This window comes from Lissotriton vulgaris, chromosome 10 (genome assembly GCF_964263255.1).
Source record: "Lissotriton vulgaris chromosome 10, aLisVul1.2, whole genome shotgun sequence".
Classification (NCBI taxonomy): Eukaryota; Metazoa; Chordata; class Amphibia; order Caudata; family Salamandridae; genus Lissotriton; species Lissotriton vulgaris.
The window spans coordinates 547,449,577-547,473,821 of NC_141698.1; the positions used below are offsets into that span (position 1 = coordinate 547,449,577).

Consider the following 24,245-nt stretch of genomic DNA (forward strand, 5'->3'; position numbering starts at 1 on the left):
CAAAATCTTAAGGTTATGTAAATAATTTTATAGGCAGTGCCACTTTAAATGTGACTTTGTCAACAAATGTATACATCTCTCAAAGATGTTCATTGATGACTGACACATTTCACTCTATTCATTTTTTGCCTTTGGGATGTGATTGTTATTTGTTGAGAGTAGCTCGAGGGGAAGGAAGCAAATAATCAAACACCTCCATGCCACAGTGAGTAAAAATAAGCATTGGCACAACCAATAGGTTTTGCCTATTGTCTGTGTAATGGCGCTTTTTTTTTTACTTTAAGGTATACTGCACAGCTGCTCAACTGCTCTGCAATATGTAAAAAAACATTGACAAAGTAAACAGAATTCGCATAGGCTGAGCCTTTTGGCTTTGCCAATGCTTCTTGTGAGAGGCGTGACGTGCCCCATTCACTACCTGCCGTCTCAGTGAAGACTTCAGGGTGCAATCACAATCCCTTAGTCAGTGACAGACTTGTATCATATTATGATGCTAGTACAATTGTTTACAGTGCAAAATCATATTGGAAAGGATAATTAATTAGGTCACTGACCTTACAATTCGGAGGTGGCGCAGCAGGTTAAAGGGCTTTTCTAAAATGTCTCATTGCCCATACGGTAGTAATTTGTGATATTTATCTGTTAACATAAACTGCATACCTTGGCTTACCCATATATAAAAGTCACTCAAAGTCCACACATTATGCACACGGAAGCCATGGAAATGTCACACATAAGCCACCTGAACTCTTGGCAGCTATGTAGATGTTGGCTAATCTCTTTGATCCTCTTAAAAATCAATTGTGCCCCTGGAACCTGCAATGGCAAGTCAATGAAAATAGTAAAACAGAAATCTTTCTAACCAAATGAGACACTGTTTTCAACCTTTATGCACACGTTTAACAATTTCGGCATGGGCTGGGTCATTTCATTTGAGGGCAGTGAACAATTCAAAGCGGCCTGAACTGATGATGACTCAAAATTTAGCTGACAGGGAGACGTTTACCCCTGGTCACCTGAAAGCCAGTGACCCTGCAGGAGAGATCAGTGGTGTACTCTTGCATCATCAGAGGTGGTTTCAAGGCAACTGCTCTTTAGATTTTTAGAAATCCAGTTAATCACATACTAAACCGGTACATATTGTTAATCTCTCATCGGAAAAATACACTAGTGGGTTACATATAAATGCTCATTCATCCTCCCTGCATAGCAATGCCAAAAAAATCTGCATATATTTTAGTATCTGATACAAGCGAATATTTGAAAACACGAGTAAAGGATAATTTGATAATACCCAACCCCTCTGTTTCATTTGGGATTCTATTAACTTTTCGCAAAGCCTACACATTCAGGCTCCCATTCTGCCGCTTTTTATGAGAACAGACCAGGCCTCAATTGCATTCCTGCCACTTAGTGAAAAAAATTAGAAAAAAGCCCTAGTGCACCTCGGGGTTAATGGACCTTAGAAAATTTCAGAAAATGTGCCTCTTGGAGCCAGAACAAAGCTTAATTAGCGTGCTGGCTCTTTTCTGTGCTACAGGGGTTTGGAATGAACCACTTTAAAGCAAACCACAGGAAAAGGGAAAGTAGTACAAGCATACAGGGGACATGCAGCTGAGATGTGATGCACACCTTACCGTTTTCCTAATCCTCCTTTTGGAAAACAAGCTAGGGGATGCCGCGTTTGCCTTCCCTCCTTTTCCACCTTGCAAATAACTCACAGTGTGCTGAATGTGTACAAGAAATTAAGATCCTAGACCCCTCACAATCGGGTTATAGAGCAATTCACAGTACGGAAACAGCAATAGTGGCAGTCTCAGATACCATCAGACCAGGGCTCGAGTTGGGGTACCACGCGAGTGGACGGCATCCCCCCACTTATTTTACAGGGTGGATGCCGTCCCCACTCCCAAACAGCTGGACTTCACCTTTTTGGCCTCTCTGGGACGAGATCGGAGCCACCTTTCGTGACGTCACTTCCTGTCGTGACGTCACTTCCGGTGACAGCGTCCCCCCACTTCTTTTTGTAGGACTTGTGCCCTACATCAGACTGTCACTGGCTGCAGGTATTCCTGTAATGATAGCATTGCTTGATCTGTCGGCAGAGTTTGACACTGTCTCCCATTCCATCCTAATCCGCAGACTGCGTAATGTGGGTATACTGGGGAGTGCACTATACTGGCTCAGGGATTTTCTAAGTAATCGGACCCAAACTATCTTTATTGACTTCTGTAGCTCTCGCAAGATGTGGGTTGATAGAGGAGTCCCACATGGTTCTTCCCTGAGTCCGACATTGTTTAGTGTCTATATCGTCCGCTCGCGTACATAGTTAGATAATGCGGTTTTGAGATTGTGTCTTACGCTGATGACACCCAATAGTCCTCACTCTGGGGCAGAGTGCAGATATGGTCAAGTCAGGCTTCTGGGATTGTATGGATTGTATGAGGAAAATTACTGGGTGGATGTCTAACAACTTTCTCCAATTAAAAAGTGAAAAATCTGAGATAGTGTTGTTTGGCAAGGCTCAGGGGGTGTGGTCACCGGACTGGCGGCCTGCTGAATTAGGTCCTGCCCCTTGTCCAAAACAATTTGTTAAAAAATCTTTGCATTAAGCTGGATCAGGCACTTATTTTGCGACTTTTTTTGACTTCTGAGGAAAATCTTTCCATGGCTCCCTTCCTCTTCTATAAAACCCCTAATCCAGGCACTGATCCCTAGTCACTTGGACTATGGGAATGCACTCCTGTAGAAGCAAACGATTTGTTGCTGGCTAAGCTCCAGGTGGTGCAGAATACTGCAGCTCGGTTAATATGTAACCTACTTCCCCGTTCTGCTTCAGCTCCAATGCTACAAGCCCTGCATTGGGTACCTGTTAGGGAGCTGGTTATTTTTAAACTATGCTGTCTGACCCATAGGGCACCAACTGAAGGTCTTCCCTCCTACCTGTATGTTAGACTTAGCCAATACCAGCCATTGCGTCTGCTCCGATCCTCAAATCAGGCCTTATTAAAACCCCATTGTATCTTCACCTCCAGATGTGGTGGCAGATCCTTTTCTCATCTTACTCCTTTCTATTGGAACAAGCTTCCCCTGCAAATCAGGATGTTTAATGATTTCTTTTCATTTAAAAAAAAAATCCTAAAACATGGTTGCTGTTATCTGTTTTTGCACTTGACTTTTCGGTTTCCAAGCGCCGAGATGCACCCTAGGGTCTGAGTCATGAGCTATAGTAAATGACTCCAACATGACATAACTTGCCATATGTGGCTATTGCTAGTACATTTTGCACCACAGACATGGTATGTGAAGAGAACCACAACACATAGCAGAGCTTGGTTTATGGGGCAATATTTGTTTGCCATACTTCTTTTACTCCTTCTGCTATTTCACCAGAAGTGTGATCCACTAGCATCTTGGAAACATGAGGCTTGTAGGTGCCTACAATAAGCATTTTTAATGTGAGCTTTTAGGAGAAGTCAGATGAGTGGAAGGATGACCGGCCAGGAGCCATAGAGAAGGATAATCTACACAAAGCGAGAGGCAAATTAAGGCATACATTCTGCAGAAACATCTGTGATTACTGTGACACGAAGAGAGTTAAGTTTCCAAAGAAGTTGGTTAGTGTTGCAGACATTTGCAGAGTCAGTTATTTGCATGTGTATCAATGCTGTGTAACCAGCAAGGTGCGGAAGATCTTCAAAAATCAATACAACCACACCAAACACTGTGAATAGCTTGTGTAGTGTTGCTCACTCCATTGGATTCCACTATCAGAGTGATATTGTTCATCTACACTCAGGGTGCAATAGTTGAATTTAATGTTTCCATAATTTTTATTGGATTTGGATTACAACATAGATGGTCATTACCAGAATCAAACATATTTATTAATTCCCAAACCAATGCCCCACTCTCCCTAGGTTTTTTCACTTAACAGAGCAGCCACCACCACCCACACCCTTCAGCGTCTCTCATCTCGCATTCCCCAAGATCCACTTTGCTCGGTTTTGCACTCACATGCCCCGTATCCCCATCACCTCAGTAGTCCATTACCTTCTTCTCCAATGGATTACCATTGGTAATTGCGGAAACAAATGTTGGAGGTCCTTAGTCAGATAGCCCTCTACTGGGCTCCAGAGACTTATGAATTCCTTTTGCTTATTTAAGCTTGTGCTTATCACCGTCGCTAATCCCTTCTGCAGCCAACGATCACTGTCAGCTGTGAATCGTGACTACCATGGTCTGTGTAGCCTTCTGTTCTGCTAGAAGTGAATTATTAACTCCCTGACTCTAGTATAGAGCTGGTACACTTGATCAAATGGGCAACCTAACAAAATTATCTCTGTCACTGTGCAAGCAACTCATTTGTCACTCCGGAGATCTTTATAGTAGGGCACTACAACAATATTTTCTGAGGGGGCTCATTTCTCCATATCCACACCAACTTGGACAATGCACGTCCATATATCTTGCTACTGATCACCCCCTAGGTCCACCCCAAGTTCTTTTTGACTCTTCACCTGGTATGCCCATCTAGACACTACCTGTTAAGTGATCAATAACTTATAAATAGCCAATACAGCATGCCTGTGATCTTCCTTATCCAGGCGCATCTTCTCATATCAAGTTAGTTTCCTGCTGGCACCCTCTCTTATCTTTGAATTGAGCACCCAGTGCCTGATCTGGAGATATTTGAATCCCTCACCCCTCTAAAAGTTGAAAATCCTCTCTAGTCTTTTCAAGGGATTTGATTTGCCCTCCCTTGAACATACCTGAAATGATGAGACACATTCCTGTCCCCAATTTATCAAATGAAGCCCTATCCATCCCGGCCGTGAAGTCTGGGTTCCTCCACAATGGGGTTAATGGACTGAAGCATGTAACCTTACGGTTATACGTGCTAGTTTTAGACACATGTTAATTGCTGCATGACATATCTGGATACAGTGAAAGAAAATTCACAGATTCACTCAGATACTGGCTAATTAATTGATTCACACAATAGAAAGTTTCACTCGAGTGTCACGCATTTGGTCAGGAGAATGTCACTCATATGCCAACTGAAACCATAGCAATGTGACACACAAGCAATCTGAAAACTTGGTAGCTGCGGTGTAAAAAATGTAGCGCTGAAGCAACTGTGAACTAAACCCCTCTCTTTGTAACTTTGGCAGCCTCCGGCTTTGTTCCACTTCCAAACACCCTGACCCCCCCCCCCTCTTCACTGGCCTCCGCACTCCGCCCCGCCCTGACCCCCTCTTCCGGGGCCCCCTACCTACGCTCCCTGCCCAGGGCCGCCATGAGCCTAGAGCCACCCCTGGGCATGCACTTAGAAACCAGTTGCAAAGGTTTCTAATCATGGTAGTTTTCTGTTCAAATATGTAAATATGTGATATATACTTGTCCAAGCCGAATCGCTGGTAAAATGGAATCCTGAGAAAATCTACTATTTGTATATAGAGATAACTCTAACCACTAGTATATGTAGTAGACCTTTTTACTCACTACCATTCCTATGTGATTCTTAGAGTTTATCCATTTGTATCTCTTCCTTGAGTGACTTTACAACTTGTACATTTGCAATTTTTTCTATTTGTATCTCTTCCCTGTGTGAATTTACAACTTGTACATTTGCATTTTTTTCCTGTTTGTGTCTTTTATGTAACTCATGTAATCCTAAATCCTTATGTATCGCAACTGGTTCTTTTGTAAAGCGCTCTGACACCTTCGGGTAATGTTCGCGCTATAGAAAATCGCATTGAATTAGTAAGTAAATAAATAAATATTGTTTCTTTCTGCATTTCAGTTAAGCTGGTATGAAACGATTCCTCTCCCAACATGGCCGCTAAGAGTTCCATTCTTAGCACATGCGTCATTATTGTGCGCTGCTTGAACTGTGCGACACTCGCATGCTGTAGCGGTCTTGAGAGGTCACGTTCTCTTTTCATCTGGCACCGATGGCTGGGATGCTGCGAACACTGGTGGTTCTTCGGGGGGCCCGATGGCTTCGACCCGCTGGTCACAGGCTTCTGTCGGGAGCTAGAGGAGCAACGCCAGGTGAGGAAGAGGAGCCTCTGGAGTGGACCCTCAGCCGGTGTGAGAGGGAGAACAGCTGAGCGAGCCACCAATGTGTATCCTGGCAGGCTTAAGTGGTTTCTGCAAGACAGGGGACTAGCGCTGTTCCAATTTATAGGTGTTGAAGAGCAACCGTTCACGGAGGTCTATAGTTTTGCAGAGTAAAAGGGCTGATTATAACAGGTTAGTAGTAGAGGGTAGATTTATTTAGAACTGCAGTGCCTAGCCAGGACAAACCTAGAAACCTTTTAACATGTGGATCAGCGTGAACTCACATATTTAAGAGGGGGATCACGTCAAAGGGAATGATAGGAGGCACCTTATCACGTATGAGAGTAGAGTGGTTGTTCAAGAACAGGCCTTTAGTTCCAGTGGAAACTGGACATACCAGAGAGGCTGTGACTGTGTCGCCCAAGGAAGAAAGAGCAATTCTCTTGTCTAGGGTGTTAATGTTCAGGCCACAAAATTGAAGAAAGAGTAGTAGGACAGCAACTTCCCTGCTTTCCCTCCTAGGCATGTTTGGACGTATTCTCCTTAAGCGATATACACCTGCTGGTTGGAGTGCAAAAGATTTTCTCTAAAGAACTACGCCTAAAGGATTGTAAGTCTCAAATAGAGGGGTTTCATGATTATCATCATTAAGGCAGATATTATCGTGGAAAGTCAACAGATGACCATGGAGACTATATGGAACAGGTGGTGAGCGTTGAAGTCCACAGAAATGACAATGATGTAATCTGTTACATTTTTTTCATCAAAATAGTTTAGGAAGAACAAGCAAAACGCACTGTTCAGTTATTTAGTGTTGCACATAGCTCTGATGCAAAAGACATTGGGAGAGAGCGCAATGTTTTGTTTCAGTTGACCAAATCGGTTTTGCAAAGTCCCACTGGTTCTCTTTCCATTTTGAATCAAGCATGGAGTTGTCACAATGATGGATGGAAATCTATAGCTAAGACTTTGCTCACAGCAGCATACAATAAATCTTTGGCATCGAACTGGGTGTACAGTTGGTCGTTTGTATTGTATTGCGACATCTAAATAGCTCTTACTATCTCTATGTGGGGAGCTGAAGCGCTTATCGGCGTGGTTAGCATGGTACACAGTGTAGAATGCGTGGTTGGAAGTGTGTTGTCTTTTTGATCTTTTGTGGCAAGTGTTTCCATTTCATGCACTATGACCACCAAGAAGCAGTTATATTGTTATGGCAAGCAGCGTTCCTGATGGATTCAGAAGTGTGAAAGAGAGGCGCTCTGTTTATGGTTTTCAGTAAGCTGGCAACTTTGAGCTCTGCTGGTCTCTTCATGGTATTTCTAATGTTCATAATCCAGTTAGCTGATATTTTATATCCACTGAGCTATTCTTTTGAGATATTATGTTAAAAATGTATGGTCCCGATTAGTCACAGGTAACAGAGAGAAATGGTGGCGAGATCTGGTGTGATGGACTTTATTAATATCACCCATATCTGGTTGTCATTGAGAGCTATCAAGAAGCGTTCGTACTATGTTTCTTGTTGGGACCTGCAGTGGTGGATTGATTAAAATCCTCCATTGACCAGCGGAATATGACATATTTTTCCTGTTATTCCATGCCTGCTCAGTTGGTGATGGATTTTTTTTTTTTTTTTTTAAAGTAATTTTTATTGTAGACACACTTTACACAGGCCAATAGTGGCACATAATCAGCATCATTCATAGTGCTACAGTCAGATTCAGCTGCTACTCGTTTACACAGCCTGCAGGCCCACATCCCGGGGGCCGGGCGGCGGCAGTAATTTCGCACTCTCATGCCTGGTTTCTCTTCCTCAGGAGTATGGACTCAGATTCGTGTGTGTGCCTACTTTTCCGTCCTCGCCTAACAAGACCCTAAACACCCCCCCCAACTTACCCCCCAGTCCCAGGTCCCCCTTGCCCCCCCCCCCTATTCCCCCCCCCTCCATCATCCGCACGGGAGCCTCCCGTCGTGTACCTCCAACCTCGGCTGTAGGCTCTTATCTCCATCGGTTCTCTTATCACCAGATTATTGTACAGTGCTGATCCCTGTCGCGTCTAGGTCTTCCCCGTCGTCCTCTATTCCACTATCCCTGAGGCCTTGCACCATTACTTCCCAGGCCGTTGCTTGTTCTAGCGCTCTCTCATTAGCTGTTCTGCGCGCCATCTGATACCTATGCGTGCTATCGCAGGCCGCCCACTTCAGGAATTCGTTGTACCACCTCCTATATGTCGGGCTCGCTCTCGCTTTCCAGTTTCTGGTTATCTCACGCTTGGCTACCATTAATCCCATATCTATGAACTTGCTCGAGAGCTTGTTTTTGGGGGTATGTGGAAACCAATGCAGGATGCACGCCGCCGCATCAAAGTCAACAGTCCGGTCCGTCACCTCATTCATGGATTCACCCACGGCTCGCCAATAGTCAGATAGGGCCGGGCATGACCAGAGCATATGCACCAGCTCGGCTCCATCTGCCGCGCAGCGGGGGCACCTCGCATCAGTCGCGCCAAAGTACCTCAGGATTCTCCCAGGGGTCATGTATGCCCTGTGCAATATGTAATAGTGGATAACTTGAAGTCGAGCGTTCCTTGTGCTGTTACGCGCCCTTCGTACCAGCTGGGCCCATGTCGTGTCCGGGATGGGCTTACCCAGGTCAGCTTCCCACTTGAGTTTCAGTGCATCGAGGGGCGGCAGATGCTCATGGAGCATTCTATTGTATAAGCAAGATACCGCTTTCACCGTTCCTGCCGCCATCATGGTGTATTGGCACGCCATGGCCGTCTCCGGCTCCGCCAGTCCCAGTCCCCAGTGTTTCTGCATTGCTCTCGTCACAGCTGCATGAAGGAGATAGCCCCCGCGTGGGTGGTCAAAGCGTTCCTGGAGGGCCGAGTACGGGAGGAGCTCCCCGTTTTCGAAAAGGTCCCCTACCACCTGTATTCCTACCTCCTCCCACTGCATCAGATGGGACCAATCGCCTCCATGGGGCAACGCTGTCAACATGCCCAGTGGCATCTCCGGGGCATAGGGGTGCTGAATCCCTGCCCGCCTCTGTGCCCTGTTCCAGCAACGCCGAAATGTATCCTGTTCAAGGGATAGATCCCGGGCAGCGAGTTTTTGTCCCAGCGCGATGTAGGCTAGTATGTGTCGTGGCGTACCCCGCAAACGTCTATCTTCCGGGCCTCGGTAAACCCGAGCCACCTCTTGCGTGAAGATCTGCAACTGGGCCGCGAGATAATAGAGCTCGTAGTCCGGGAATGCCAAGCCGCCCTCATCTTTCGGGCGGGTGAGTGTCGCCAGCGCCACTCTGCATCTGCCCGTCCCCCATAGGAAGGAAGTGAGCTGGGAGCGAAGTCGGCGGAAAAAGGAGCTGGGGATCCAGATCGGAAGCGTTCGGAAGAAATATAGCAGCCTCGGGAGGGCCACCATTTTTAGTAGCGCTATCCTACCAGCTATGGACAGCGGGAGCGTGGCCCAGAATGCCATGCTACCCTTCAGCCCTCTGATGCATCTCTCCACATTGCCCTCGAACAAAGCCGTCGCTGTGTGGTAGACGTACACTCCGAGGTAGTGGAGACAAGTCGGTTCCCAATGAAGCAACGGCCTATGTTCCGGGCGAGCCGCATTTTCCTTTAGTGGATAGAGGCACGTCTTCGCCCAGTTAACTCTTAGGCCCGAAAGGTCTCCAAATCGTCCCAGCAACTCCTCCGCCCCCTCGAGCTCAGCCGCGTCGTTGTCCAGGAACAGCAGGAGATCATCGGCGTACAGCGAGATAAACTGTCGCCCGTCATTAGTTTGCACGCCTGCGAAGTATCGCCCTCTGCGGGCTTCCACAGCCAGCGGCTCGATCGCCAACGCGAACAGTAGCGGGGACAGGGAGCAGCCCTGCCGGGTGCCCCTCTCCACTGGGTACTGATGGGACACCAGGGAACCAACTCGCACCCTCGCCACGGCCGCCGTGTAGAGCACTTGTGTCCATCGGATATAGCCTGCGCCCAGCCCGAAACGTGCCATGGCTGCGTATAGATAATCCCACTCTAGGCTATCGAACGCTTTTTCTATATCGACCGAGAGGGCAAGTGGTGTTCCGTTCCCCTCCCGCAGTTCCTCCATGAGTCGGATAAGCCGCCTAATGTTTAATGTCGTGTTGCGGGTAGGGATAAAGCCGTTCTGGTCCTCGTGGACCAGGGTAGTCATGTGCGGTAGGAGTCTCGATGCTAGTATGGAGCTCAAGATTTTATAGTCGGCCGTGAGCATCGAGAGCGGCCTATAAGAGGCCGGACTACTACCTTCTCTGCCAGGTTTCAGTAGCGGGATGACTATCGCTTCCCGCATCGACGGGGGGAGGCGACCTAGGGTCTTCGCCTCTTTGTACACAGCCAAAAGCCGCGGCGCTAAGGCTTCGACGTATTTGCCATAAAATTCGATGGGCAGGCCATCTATACCCGGCGTCTTATTACGGGCCATGGACTTAATAGCCGTCCGGATTTCCCCTAAGTCGATGTCCCTTCCCAATTCCGTCGCCTGCTCGTCTTCTAGGCGCGGTAGGGTGAGGTCATCCAGGAATGCCTCCGCTTTCATTTCCCGGTCGCCCGGGGTGCTACTATAGAGTGTCTCGTAGTATCCCTGAAAGCCGTCCACTATGGCCGACTGGGTGTAGGACAGGTTACCCCCCTCACCGGCAAGTTGCAATATAGGGGTGCAGCGTTTCGTGGGGTTGGAGAGCCACGCCAACAAAGTGCTCGATCGGTCGCCCTCTACGTGAGATCTCAGCGTGTATGCTCGGTAGTCGAAAGCCCGTAGTCTTTCCACTTCAGCCGCCACCGCCTCCCTGGCCGAGCTAACCATGCCCTGCAGCTCCGGCCTGCCTGGTCGGTCCCTCTCCGCTGCCCTCAGTTTGGTGTCTGCCCTCTCCAGGTCGGTCAGCAGCACCCGCCTCGTACCTACAAACTGTGTGATGCACTGCCCTCTCACTACCACTTTGAAGGCGTCCCATTCCACTGCTCTAGAGCCCGTGGAGCCCTCGTTATCAGCGAAGTATTGTGTCAGCCCCTCCTCCAGGGCCGCCCCGAATATCGGGTCCTCTAAAGTCTCCGGCCGGAGCCTCCAGGTTGGCACCCTAGGCTTTTCCGTCATCCAGTCTAGGTGGATTAAGAGCGGATTGTGGTCCGACACCGTTCTCGTCAGGTACTCCGACCAGGCCACCTGCGTCAGCACGTCTCGCGTGCACAATATCGCATCCAGCCTAACGTGGAGTTCGTGTACCCCGGAGTAAAATGAGTAGTCTCGGTCTGCTGAGTGCTGCGCCCTCCATACATCAGTTAACCCCCAGCTCTCTTGCCATTCTTGCCTACCCTTAGCTACGCGGTACACTGGGGAATCTCTTAGGGGCGGGTGGGACCTATCCAGTTGTACATCCGCCACGGAGTTAAAGTCCCCTCCCATGAGTATTGGACCCACCAGGTAATGCGCCAGTGTCCCCGATAAGCTCGCATAAAAGGTCAATTGGTCTATATTCGGGGCATACACACTGCATAGGACTATAGCCTTACCCCGTAACCTGCCCTCCACTACTACAAATCTCCCCTCTGGATCTATCAGCTGTCTAGTCATTTGAAAAGGCGTCCCCGCCCTCACCCAGATCAGAGCGCCCCTTGCGTAGGCCGAGTAAGAGGTGTGGAAAACCTGCCCCCGCCATCTCCTCTGCAGTGCCACCCCTTCCTGCTTCGTGATGTGTGTCTCCTGCAAGAGCGCTATATGTACCCCTCTCCTCTGTAGGTAGGCGTGCACTTTATGCCTGCGCTGCATTGTGTGTAGTCCTCTCACGTTCCAGGTCATGCATTTCAAAACATTCGAGTTAGCCATTGTCCCATAAGTCTCGGTTCTTCTCCTCCTCCCTATTCACATTCCCGTGGATGATGGACCCCCCCCGTCCCCAAACAGAACCTCCCAACTGGTCAACCCCTAAGAAAGCCAAAAGCAGCGTTTGCAAAGTCCCCCCATCACCAAACCCCAACTGTGGTGTTCTCCCTCCCCCCAGAACAGGCCCCAATACCAAGATACCAGACCCCATCCAAACTCCCTTAACACAGAACCCCCCGGTGTTTAATTCACAGCCGGAGCTGCAATCGCCTTAAGGGCGTGCGGAGCGGGGCCTCGCCCAAGAGGGGGCTGCATGACCCAGGCCCGCCGCTATCCCCCCCACTACGGAGAACCGCGCATAGCCAGTCCCCCAGCGCCCATGCCTGGAGATAACTCTCCCGTTAATCGGGTGGACCCCCCTCAAAGCCCATCCCCCTTACCCAACAGGTCCAAATCAAATGTTCAGGATTTCTTCTGCTGTCTGCGGCGTTACCACCGGATCCTTGGCATCATGGACCCCCGACAGGTCCGACTCCGAGCCCGAGGCCGATATGATCGTCTCTGTGTCCGTGCCTCGCGTGGATTGAGAGCCACCTCCTTCCCCAATGGTGATCACTGCTTGCAGCGCAGCCTTGCGCTCGGCCTCCGTTTGCGAAGCAGTCGGTTTCCCAGCTCCGCGACGTCGCTTGCGCAGCCTCTGCGATTGGCGCGGTCCCGCCGGCGCTCTCTCCCGTTCCCTTTCCTTCTCCTCCCGGACCTTGGCGCCATCCGTGCCCGCTTTGTAGGATTCCCACCAGTCCCAAGCGTCTGCGGCCAGGTTGAAAAACATTGTTTTGTCGTCCACCACTATTCGGAGTCTGGCAGGGAACAGCAATGAGTAGTGGATGCCCTCTGTGCGCAGCTCTTTCTTGATCGACAGGAAGGAGGCCCGCTGCTTTTGCGTTTCGAACGTGAAGTCCGGGAACAGCGTAACCCTGCTGTTCGCGATTTGGTACGGGCCATCGTCTCGGGCCCTTTGTAGCAGCAGGTCCCTGTCCCTGTAGTGCAGCAGTTTAGCCACGATAGGCCTCGGTGGCAGGCCTGGTTTGGGTGGGCCAGACGGGACCCGATGGGCTCTCTCCAGTGTGAAGAAGGGCGACAAGCCCTCAGGTGCCACCACAGTTCTCAGCCAGTTGTCGCAGTAGGCCAGTAGGTCCGTCCCCCCTTCGCTCTCCGGCATACCTACGATTCGCACGTTACTGCGACGGCTTCTGTTTTCCGCATCCTCTGCTCGACGCTCCAATACTTGAATCCGGTCTAGCGCCTCCGTGAGTCTTCCCTCAAGAGTTTTGTGGGCCGGAGCCAGGACTTTCAGGGCCCCCTCAGTCTCCGTCACCCTGTCTTTCAGTTTGTCGTGGTCGGCTCGGAGCAGGCCGAGCCCCGACGCCACCTGCGCAATATCGTTGTGCAGCGCTTCTCTCGTTGCCGTGATGGCCTCCAGGATACGATCCTGCAGCCTCTTCAGGTCCGGGGACTCCCCCACATCTCCATCCGCCGCTCCCGAAGCCGTCGCCTCCTCTTGCTTGCCTTTTGGCTTCCCCATTATGGCCTGCGCGTGGTCACGGGGCTCGGTGCAGCACCCTCTCGTCTTACTGCTCCGTCAGCGTGGCGCGAGCACTCACAAAGCTAGGCCACCCTCCTTGTTCAGGCAGCCAGCGTTAGCAGTCAGTGTCGCCGGGCAGGGGGCAGACCCCAGGGGGGTACGTGCGTGGGGCCTCAGGCCGTGAGCGGTGGGGCTCCGATGTCGCAGCGCCGCCAGGGATAGGATTACTCCCCGCAGCCGTCCGCCCCTATCCGGGGTCAAGGCCTACCAGCCCTCGAGGCCCTCCAGCAGGCAGTCCCAATCGCCCCCTGGCGTGCTCACTTCCCTCGCGGTCAGTGCAGGGTGCTCCTGTTCGTTGGGCACTCTCCCCCGCCCGTGCCTTCCACAGCCCCCCCTGCGTGTCGTTCTGCTCTGTGGCTCACCGCCTAGTGCAGGGGGGGGGGGGGGGGGGGAGCGGTCAGGATTTCACCGGTGCGCCGGGCCCCAGCCGAGTCCGTCGGGCCTCAGGGCGTCCTCAGTGCGCAGCACTCTCCCCACAGTCCTCCCGGGTCGCTCGTTCACGGCCGCTCCGCCGCTCCCCGGTTTCACCGGGAGAGAGCTCCTCAGGGCCCCCGAGGGGGGGGAAAGGGCGTCCCCTCACCGGTAATGGTCCTCGGCGGGTCTCGGCCGTGTCCCCGAGCGTCGGCCCACAGGTCAGAGATCCGGGCGTCTCGAGTCCGTCGCTGCGGCCGCCATTTTGGGCTTCCCTTCGGCTCGGCTCCGGCGGCTCAGCAGCGCGGCGCAGTCCGGTCCTCTCCGCGGCCCCTTGATCGCGCCGCTTTCACTCCTGCAGCTCCCACGCTCGGCCCGATAATTTCCAGGCACGGCGCCGGGCTCCTCGCGGCAGCAGGCAGGATAAGTACGGGGAATAGGCGCGGAGCTCTGGGCTCACGCCGCCATCACCCTCAGCGTGCAAGCCACGCCCCCTCAGTTGGTGATGGATGAGTGGTTTATTTGCAGTGGACTAGTACAGAACTGGTTGACAAACATGATGACTTGTCACAGTTTTGTCTTATGTGAGTAATAGAGTGTCAAGTAGTAAAAGGAACTTATTAAGTAGCTTGACCGCTGAGTGTTATGTTATTAGTGTGGGTTATGTTTTGTAGTGTAATAGCATTTATGTTGCTTATTACCCCTGACGAGGTGTTTTAGCGCTTTATGCCGTTAAGCATGTTGCTCCAGAACCCAGGGTTAGTATGTGTATTTTTTTGGGATACTGAGATTAGCCTTGCATTGTTAATAAAATAATCCAATGCATTTACTCCAGATTCTACGTGGTAGATTAAATTAATAGGAGTTAGGAGTGAAATTTAGTTGGAGAGAGGGTCTGTGGAATTTATTAATTGGTTGTTGGTATTAATAGAAGAGATACAGGATCTTTGGTATTGTTAGGTTGCTGGGGTGTGCCATTTAAAGGAGTGGGGATGATCTTGGAATAAGGTGTGGGCAATTTGAAGAGATACAATAATTGAGATTAAGGCAAACATACATTTACCTTAGAGTAGGTTGTGCTTAGAGAGAGGAGGCATGCATAGGATGGAAAGGAAGGAGAGTGAACAGTCAGGATCTTTAAGTCAGTTTTCATGCAGGTTTTTTTTAGAAAACTTGTGGAAACCTTTTTGATATTACATGCAAAACCGTAGAAAGAAACATTAGTTGAATGTGTTGCAATATCACTGTAGTGCATGAGAACACCAGCACGCACACACCACTATAACACAGGGTTCAATAGAATTAAAATAAATGAGTTAATTTCCCCATAAAATCTGATGAAAGGAAACCGTAAAAGAAGAACGTTGTATTGTAAATATTTGTGCTAGAGATGCTCCTACCCTTCCTTCTGATGATCCTGGCAGGATGAAGGAGAACACAGCCTCTTTTTGTGAATTAGTGGACCTATTCTTCTTGCGAGATATATTGGCTAGTTTGCAAAAGATCGCTCTAAAGAACCACACTGTCAAAAGGATTCTTGCCACGAATAAAGGAGTTTCAAACAAAGCTCCCTATGAATGAAGATTATTATCACTAAGGCATAAATTATTGTTTCACGTCTACACAGGGCCTTGGAGTCTAAATAGGATAGACTTTGAGTGCAGATAATTCTACAAAAATAACAGTGATGTCAGTTATATTTCTTTATCAAAATAGTTTAGGAATAAAGACAAATCAAATGGAATCCTTCCTGTAAATGAGACACCAGGGAAGCCATCCTGTTCAGTTATTCAGTATTGCACATAGCTCTAACGCAACAGGATTTGGAAGAGAAAGCAACATTCAGTTTGTGTCTGTTCACAACAGTGGCTTTGTAAAGTCCCACTGGTTCTTTGTCCATTTTGAATCAAGTATGAAGTTGTCACTGTGGTGGGCGGAAATGTATAGCTAAGACTTTGCTCACAGGAGCATGATGATTTCAGGTAGATTAGCGAGGGATGATGTTACAGTTGAAAGTGGCATTTATATGGTACCAAGATTGTTGACGTTCCCAGGTAGCAAGGCGTTAGTGCTGCATCACAGGAATGAGGCTTAGGTGCACCAGTACGAAACCTTATTAAGGGGCAGTGCAGTAACTTTGAAGCTTCATGTTTGAAGGTGAGGTAGTAGGAGTTGAGAGTGGGATAGTCTGTTGAGTGGGTTTTTTTATATCATGGACAAATCTTGAAGTTCAGCAAGAGGAAAGTGTTGCTGAATTTAGAAAATGACTAAGTTACCATTTGGTCCACCAGCATGTTATTTGCAAGCAAAGGTGTGGCTATTTATTCACCAAGTTATAATATTGTATTAATCAAATAGGTATTTTATGCTATGGGCATTTAATATAATTATTTGTAACCAATGTAACACCTTTTAGCAAATGATACCTTTGAGAGTTTAAGGTTGAAAAAGTAACACATTATTGGCTGTTTAAAAAACATCTTAGTGTTGTGACCTACGCATTTAGTATACCTCTGAAATTATTTCTGTTCATTTTGTTCATTTAACAGTTTTATATAGCGTGCTCTGATCGTATTAGAGTGCTTTCCCCTGAACCGTTGGGATTTGAAATTAAATTACATTACATTGCATTGTACATAAGTAAACATTGATTGAAACCTGCTATAATTAGACAGGAACTGCTATAATTAGACAGGAACAACATTTAGACTACAATAAATCATCATCCTGGAACTGGGTGTACAATCTGTCTTGTGCAGTAAAATACGAAGCAGGGGGATAAGTATTAGACCAGGTATTGATGGATGGAAAAGGTAAGTTTTTACATTTTAAAATCCGAGCATGGGAAGCAAGGATACAGTTCTAATATCCAGGGTCAACAAATTTCAAGTGGAGATGACACCTGAAAAGCAGTCTTACTGTATGATGCAGCACTGATCATAAGGTCTCTTGTTTCTTTCCTGGAACACTAGAGGCCTGATCCTTAAAAAGAGCTAGTGAATGAAGTAAGCGGTTGAAATGGTAGTTGTTTAACCAGCAGCCATTACTGGATGTTTAGAGGTGCTATTTTGTTTTTTAGGAGTGACTTCTGATTAGATTGCTACTGTTGGTCATTTCCATATCTTCATTCTGGTAGCCTTTAGCTGCTGGTAATGTTGAGCGCCATACGTTGTTTCACCTGTTTTTTTGTTTGAATATTTTTATTATTATTATTTCATTTCGTGCATAAGGTTACATGAGAACTACAAAGAAAACAGCAATCATGTTAAACAGAACACGTATTGTTTTTTGTCAATATCCGTCCCTTATACCCAACAAGAGGAAGGAATATGGCATATATAACAAACATGGCTGTGTAAGGATATCCGTAAGCATCAACAGTTTGCTGTAATAATCACCATTGCCACAAGGAACCTGTAAGGCAAACAAGCGGGTTAAGGCACCTCTTTCATTAAACAGACAATACAGGCGCAGTTTAGAACCTTCATGGTCCTGCAGACTAGATCGGGTGCACTCTGACCAAAAGGCGCCATCTCAACCAGAAAGTGTGTTTCGGTGTGTCAGGTCACTTCAATCGCACTGCAATGTCCCCGTTCCCGAGGGCGTGTCTCCCGTTCATTACCCAAGTAAAGCACTCTCGCTTCTGGGCGCTGCAATGTATCAGCATACCACAATCCGCATGAGAGGCCACCAAGCGGGGCCCAGAGGGATCCATGGCTGAGTCAATATTCAATACCTTTCATTCAAAACAAGCATTGGAAATGCAATCGGGCTCGGATTTATTTGAGTTTGAGCTAATGGCATTGTAAATGGCAATGTCTTTTCGCCATGTGTTATGGAGTGTGTGCATGTGGTGTGTAGTGGCATTATGTGGGTTGGATTGGAATTGTAGCAATGGTGGCATGCTGTGCTTTACATGAATATGTTTAAAAGTAAAGTGTACCATACTGAGATTGCTACAATAGTTAATTGTGGATGCGTTAACAATTGATGCGTGCACTGATGGCTGGTGGTGTGTGTGACTGCCTGTAGAAATTGTGCACTGATGGCTGGTGGTGTGTGTGCTTGGTAAAAGAGTACACTGCCGGCTGGAGGTGTGTGTGCCTGGTGGAAGGGTGCACTGACGGTTGGTGGGTGTGTGGTTGGTAAAAGCGTGCACAGATGGCTGATGGTGTGTGTGTTTGGTGAAAGCGTGCACTGACGGTTGCTGGTGAGTGTGCCTTGTAAAAGCATGCACTGACGGCTGGTGTTGTACGCCTGGTGGTGTTTGTGGTTCGTGAAAGCGTGCATTGATGGCTGGTGGTGTTTGGCCCTGGTGAAAGCGTGCACTGACGGCTGGTGGTGTGTTGTTGTGTGTGTGGTTGTGTGTGTAGTGGTGAGTGTGTGGTGGTGAGTCTGTGGGGGTGAGTGTGTGGTAGTGAGTGTGTTACACCAATGTGGCGCACTGGTGCCACTGCACCTGCTGCAGCAATGGTAGCTACGCCACACTGGTGCCACTGTACCTGCTGCAACAATGATAGCTACACCACACTGGTGCCACAGCACCTGCTGCAGCAATGGTACCTACGCCACACTGGTGCCACTTCCCCCTTCTGCAGCAATGGTACCTACACCACACTGGTGCCACGCACCTGCTGAACAATGGTACCTACACCGCACTGTTGCCCCTGCACCTGCTACGCCACACTGGTGCCACCGCACCTGCTGCACTAATGATAGCTATACCACACTGGTGCCCTGCGCCTGCTCCACTAATGATCACTATACCACACTAGTGCCACTGCACCTGCTGCACAATGGTAGGTACGCTACACTGGTGCCACTGCACCTGCTCCAGTAATGATAGCTATACCACACTGGTGCCAGTGCTGGTACCACTCCACCTGCTCCACCAAAGATACTTACACCACACTGGTGCCACTGCACCTGCTGCACAATGGTAGCTATGCCACAGTGGTGCCACTGCACCTCCTGCACAAGGGTAGCTATGCCACACTGGTGCAACAGCACCTGCTGCACAATTGTAGCTATGCCACACTGGTGCCACTGCACCTGCTGCACAATGGTAGCTACGCCACACTGGTGGTACTACACCTGCTGCGCAATCATAGCTAAGTAACACTGATAACACCTCACCTGCTCCACGAATGGTAACTACGCCACACACTGGTGCCACTGCACCTGCTGCACAATCATAGCTAAGCAACACTACCACTGCACCTGCTCCACCAATGGTAGCTACCACTCACCGGTACCACTGCACATGCTGCACCAATGATAGCTACGCCACACTGGTGCCACTGCACCTGCTGCACAATCATAGCTAAGTAACACTGATAACACTGCACCTGCTACACAACGCCATCTACCACACACTGGTGCCACTGTACCTGCTGCACAATCATAGCTAAGCAACACTACCACTGCAACTGCTCCACCTACGGTAGCTACCACACACTGGTACCACTGCACCTGCTGCACTAAACTGGTACCACAGCACCTGCTCCACCAATGGTAGCTACGCCTACGCCACACTGGTACCACTGCACCTGCTCCACCAAATATACTTACACCACACTGGTGCCACTGCACCTGCTGCACTATGGTAGCTATGCCACAGTGGTGCCACTGCACCTCCTGCACAAGGGTAGCTATGCCACACTGGTGCAACTGCACCTACTGCACAAGTGTAGCTATGCCACACTGGTGCCACTGAACCTGCTCCACCAAAGATACTTACACCACACTGGTGCCACTGCACCTGCTGCACAATGGTAGCTATGCCACAGTGGTGCCACTGCACCTCCTGCACAAGTGTAGCTATGCCACACTGGTGCAACTGCACCTGCTGCACAAGTGTAGCTATGCCACACTGGTGCCACTGCACCTGCTGCACAAGTGTAGCTATGCCACACTGGTGCTACTGCACAATGGTAGCTACGCCACACTGGTGTTACTACACCTGCTGCGCAATCATAGCTAAGTAACACTGATAACACCTCACCTGCTCCACGAATGGTAACTACGCCACACACTGGTGCCACTGCACCTGCTGCACAGTCATAGATAAGCAACACTACCACTGCACCTGCTCCACCAATGGTAGCTACCACTCACCGGTACCACTGCACATGCTGCACCAATGATAGCTACGCCACACTGGTGCCACTGCACCTGCTGCACAATCATAGCTAAGTAACACTGCACCTGCTACACAACGCCATCTACCAGACACTGGTGCCACTGCACCTGCTGCACAATCATAGCTAAGCAACACTACCACTGCAACTGCTCCACCTATGGTAGCTACCACACACTGGTACCACTGCACCTGCTGCACTAAACTGGTACCACAGCACCTGCTCCACCAATGGTAGCTACGCCTACGCCACACTGGTACTACTGCACCTGCTCCACCAAATATACTTACACCACACTGGTGCCACTGCACCTGCTGCACAATGGTAGCTATGCCACAGTGTTGCCACTGCACCTCCTGCACAAGGGTAGCTATGCCACACTGGTGCAACTGCACCTGCTGCACAATCATAGCTAAGTAACACTGATAACACTGCATCTGCTACACAACGGCAACTACCACACACTGGTGCCACTGCACCCGCTGCACAATCATAGCTAAGCAACACTACCACTGCACCTGCTCCACCAATGGTAGCTAACACACACTGGTACCACTGCACCTGCTGCACTAAACTGGTACCACAGCACCTGCTCCACCAATGGTAGCTACGCCTACGCCACACTGGTAACACTGCACCTGCTCCACCAAAGATACTTACACCACACTGGTGCCACTGCACCTGCTGTACAATGGTAGCTATGCCACAGTGGTGCCACTGCACCTCCTGCACAAGGGTAGCTATGCCACACTAGTGCAACTGCACCTGCTGCACAAGTTTAGCTATGCCACACTGGTGCCATGCACCTGCTCCACCAAAGATACTTACACCACACTGGTGCCACTGCACCTGCTGCACAATGGTAGCTATGCCACAGTGGTGCCACTGCACCTCCTGCACAAGGGTAGCTATGCCACACTGGTGCAACTGCACCTGCTGCACAAGTGTAGCTATGCCACACTGGTGCCACTGCACCTGCTGCACAAGTGTAGCTATGCCACACTGGTGCCACTGCACCTACTGCACAATGGTAGCTACGCCACACTGGTGGTACTACACCTGCTGCGCAATCATAGCTAAGTAACACTGATAACACTGCACCTGTACCACGAATGGTAACTACGCCACACACTGGTGCCACTGCACCTGCTGCACAATCATAGCTAAGCAACACTACCACTGCACCTGCTCCACCAATGGTAGCTACCACACACCGGTACCACTGCACATGCTGCACCAATGATAGCTACGCCACACTGGTGCCACTGCACCTGCTGCACAATCATAGCTAAGTAACACTGATAACACTGCACCTGCTACACAACGGCAGCTACCACACACTGATGCCACTGCACCTGCTGCACAATCATAGCTAAGCAACACTACCACTGCACCTGCTCCACCAATGGTAGCTACCACACACTGGTACCACTGCATCTGCTGCACTAAACTGGTACCACAGCACCTGCTCCACCAATGGTAGCTACGCCTACGCTACACTGGTGCCACTGCACCTGCTCACCAAAGATACTTACACCACACTGGTGCCACTGCACCTGCTGCACAATGGTAGCTATGCCACAGTGGTGCCACTGCACCTCCTGCACAAGGGTAGCTATGCCACACTGGTGCAACTGCACCTGCTGCACAAGTGTAGCTATGCCACACTGGTGCACCTGCTGCACAAATGTAGCTATGCCACACTGGTGCCACTGCACCTGCTGCACAATGGTAGCTACGCCACACTGGTGGTACTACACCTGCTGCGCAATCATAGCTAAGTAACACCGATAACACTGCACCTGCTCCACGAATGATAACTACGCCACACTGCTGCCACTGCACCTGCTGCACAACTGAAGCCACTGTCTATATAAACACAGCTGTAGTCAGTAAAGAAAACCAGATCTGCATGAAAAGAGGAAACGCGAGTAATGTCTTTGGTAGAAGGAGAACACAGAACAAGCACGAACGCGCGCCACTCACTGCAGACTGGTGAACGCGCCCAGAACATCTGGATTCCATTACCGCGGCCCCCTGACAGCTGTAATTGATAATTAATTGCGCTCCCCTGCGCGTAACCGCACACAATATGCAGGAACTCTACATTGAGAAATTCCTACGGCCTATGGCGTGCTGCCTTACTATAACACAGCCTTGCCAGGACCTATTGCAAAGCATATGCCACAAAAACACCCTGAAAATTCTCGCACATAATGGAATGTCTGGCATTTTTCAACTGCTTTTCTGCAAGCCCTTACAAGAGGGCTTCGAAACTCCGCCCACTTCTGATGAAGTGGCGCAGGCCTCGCCCTAAAAAGGGGGGAACCATGGAACCGAAACTCATAAAAAACAGGAACTGAATTTTATGCAAGATCAAAAAAAAAACGGGATAACACGGGTAAGCACGGGTGTGTGTGAGTCTCCATCAACAGTGTAAGTCGGTTAGTGTGACAGTCCATTGTCTCAGCGGGGGCGGGACTCCACTGGAGCCGCATTGCTCAGGGCTACGCAGGTGCGTCCGTGTGAGCGCCAGTCAGTGAGATTTGCCCACCCGTGAGAGCACAAGTGCGAACATATCACAAGGGGCAGTCTCCTGTCTTGGTGTCGTTACTGAAGTGGTAGGTAAAGGGACGTGTGCTTAAGTGATACCTCCCTGCAAACACGCCCGGTGGAAAGCGGCCAGGGCGTCATCCCAGGCCTGGGCTATGGGGTACTTACGGGTGCCCGCAGTCTCCTCCCTATGTAAGGCTACGCTCTCCGCTCTTGCCCAGTTGTCAAAGGAGGTTTGCCAGTGTATAGCTTGTGGGGGCTCACCGTTCTTCCAGCGCTTGGTGATGAGTCTCTTTGCATTGATTAGACCAAGATCCCAAAGTCTGGCCGGAACCTTCGTCAACTTTGTCCGCCTGTAAAGGCCCAACAAACAAGCCTCCCATGTGTGAGGCAATCCTCCTCCCGCCCCCGCCGCCAGTGTGGACGACACCGCTACCCAGTAGTCGTGCAGGGAAGGGCAGACCCAGAGCATGTGCATGAAATCCGCATCCACCAGCGCGCACCTGGGACATGCGGTTGTGACTAGCCCAAAATAGCGATTTATCTTATCCGGGGATAAATACGCCCGGTGTATTATATAATATTGAATAAGTTTAAAGCGGGTATTGCGTGGGATATTGAGAGTCCCAGCAAGTATCTTAGCCCATTCTTTGTCGGTCCAGTCCCGCCCTCTATCCACGGTCCATTTATCTCTCAAACGCTGTGGGGAAAACTGTGTGTGTGTAAGGCTTGCACAAGCCAATGCACCAAGTGGGAACCGTTCCACATCACATGTAAATACTGTATCAGCAGATGGGTCGGCAATTCTTCTGCAAGATCACCCCAAGCACGTGCCAACGCGCGCGTGAGTGCAGCATGTGTAAGGAATTGTCCCGCCGGCAGTCCCATGTCAGCAGCCAGCGTCTCAAACGGAATTAAAGCGCCCTCCTCGTATAGGTCGCCCAGTGTGTCTATTTCGACCCGCGCCCAACTGCTCAGCGCCGCTTCCTTGAGCGCACCGCCTTCCCAGGGTGTCCCCAGTAATGGCAGATTAGGGGCGTACGGTTTGGTGCGTGTGTGAGTTTCAGGCTTCGTATGTAACATTTCTGCGCCACAGCCAGGTGTATCTGTGCAGGGCAGCGGGATTTTGACAGTGGAGGAAACAGCCCATGTATCTGGGCAGCAATCATGACCACCATATCCGTGGCGGTGTCACACAGGTTCTTCCCACTCAACCAATAGGCTACCCACTGCAATTGTGCTGCTAGGTAGTATAACTCCTGGTTGGGGACGGCCAGTCCGCCAGTCTCCACCGAAGCATACAGCGTCTGTAGCGCAACCCTGGGTCATCCCGCGTTCCAGATCAGCCTCCTGATCAGAGTCTCCAGTTCACGAAACATGCGGGTAGGGACATAGACCGGCAGATTGGCATAGAAATACAATAATCTGGGCAATACCACCATTTTCGACAGGGTGATACGGCTCGGGACGTTGAGCGGGAGGGAGTTCCAAAATGCTACCTGCGCTGTGAGCGAAGAAACCGCCCGCATCAGGTTACCGTCCAGCACGTCAGCGGGGTCCCGGTATATAAA

The 24,245-nt window shown here is 49.8% G+C and overlaps 1 protein-coding gene across 1 annotated transcript in view; it reads left to right on the plus strand.

The window, feature by feature from the left end:
* The first annotated feature begins 5,892 nt into the window (after positions 1-5,892).
* TRAP1 (TNF receptor associated protein 1) overlaps positions 5,893-24,245 on the plus strand; it is a 283,860-nt gene continuing 265,507 nt past the window's right edge. The window contains exon 1 of the mRNA XM_086941396.1: positions 5,893-6,057. Coding sequence (XP_086797522.1) covers positions 5,958-6,057 — 100 coding nt within the window. The 5' untranslated portion in view covers positions 5,893-5,957. The remainder of the gene's footprint in view (positions 6,058-24,245) is intronic.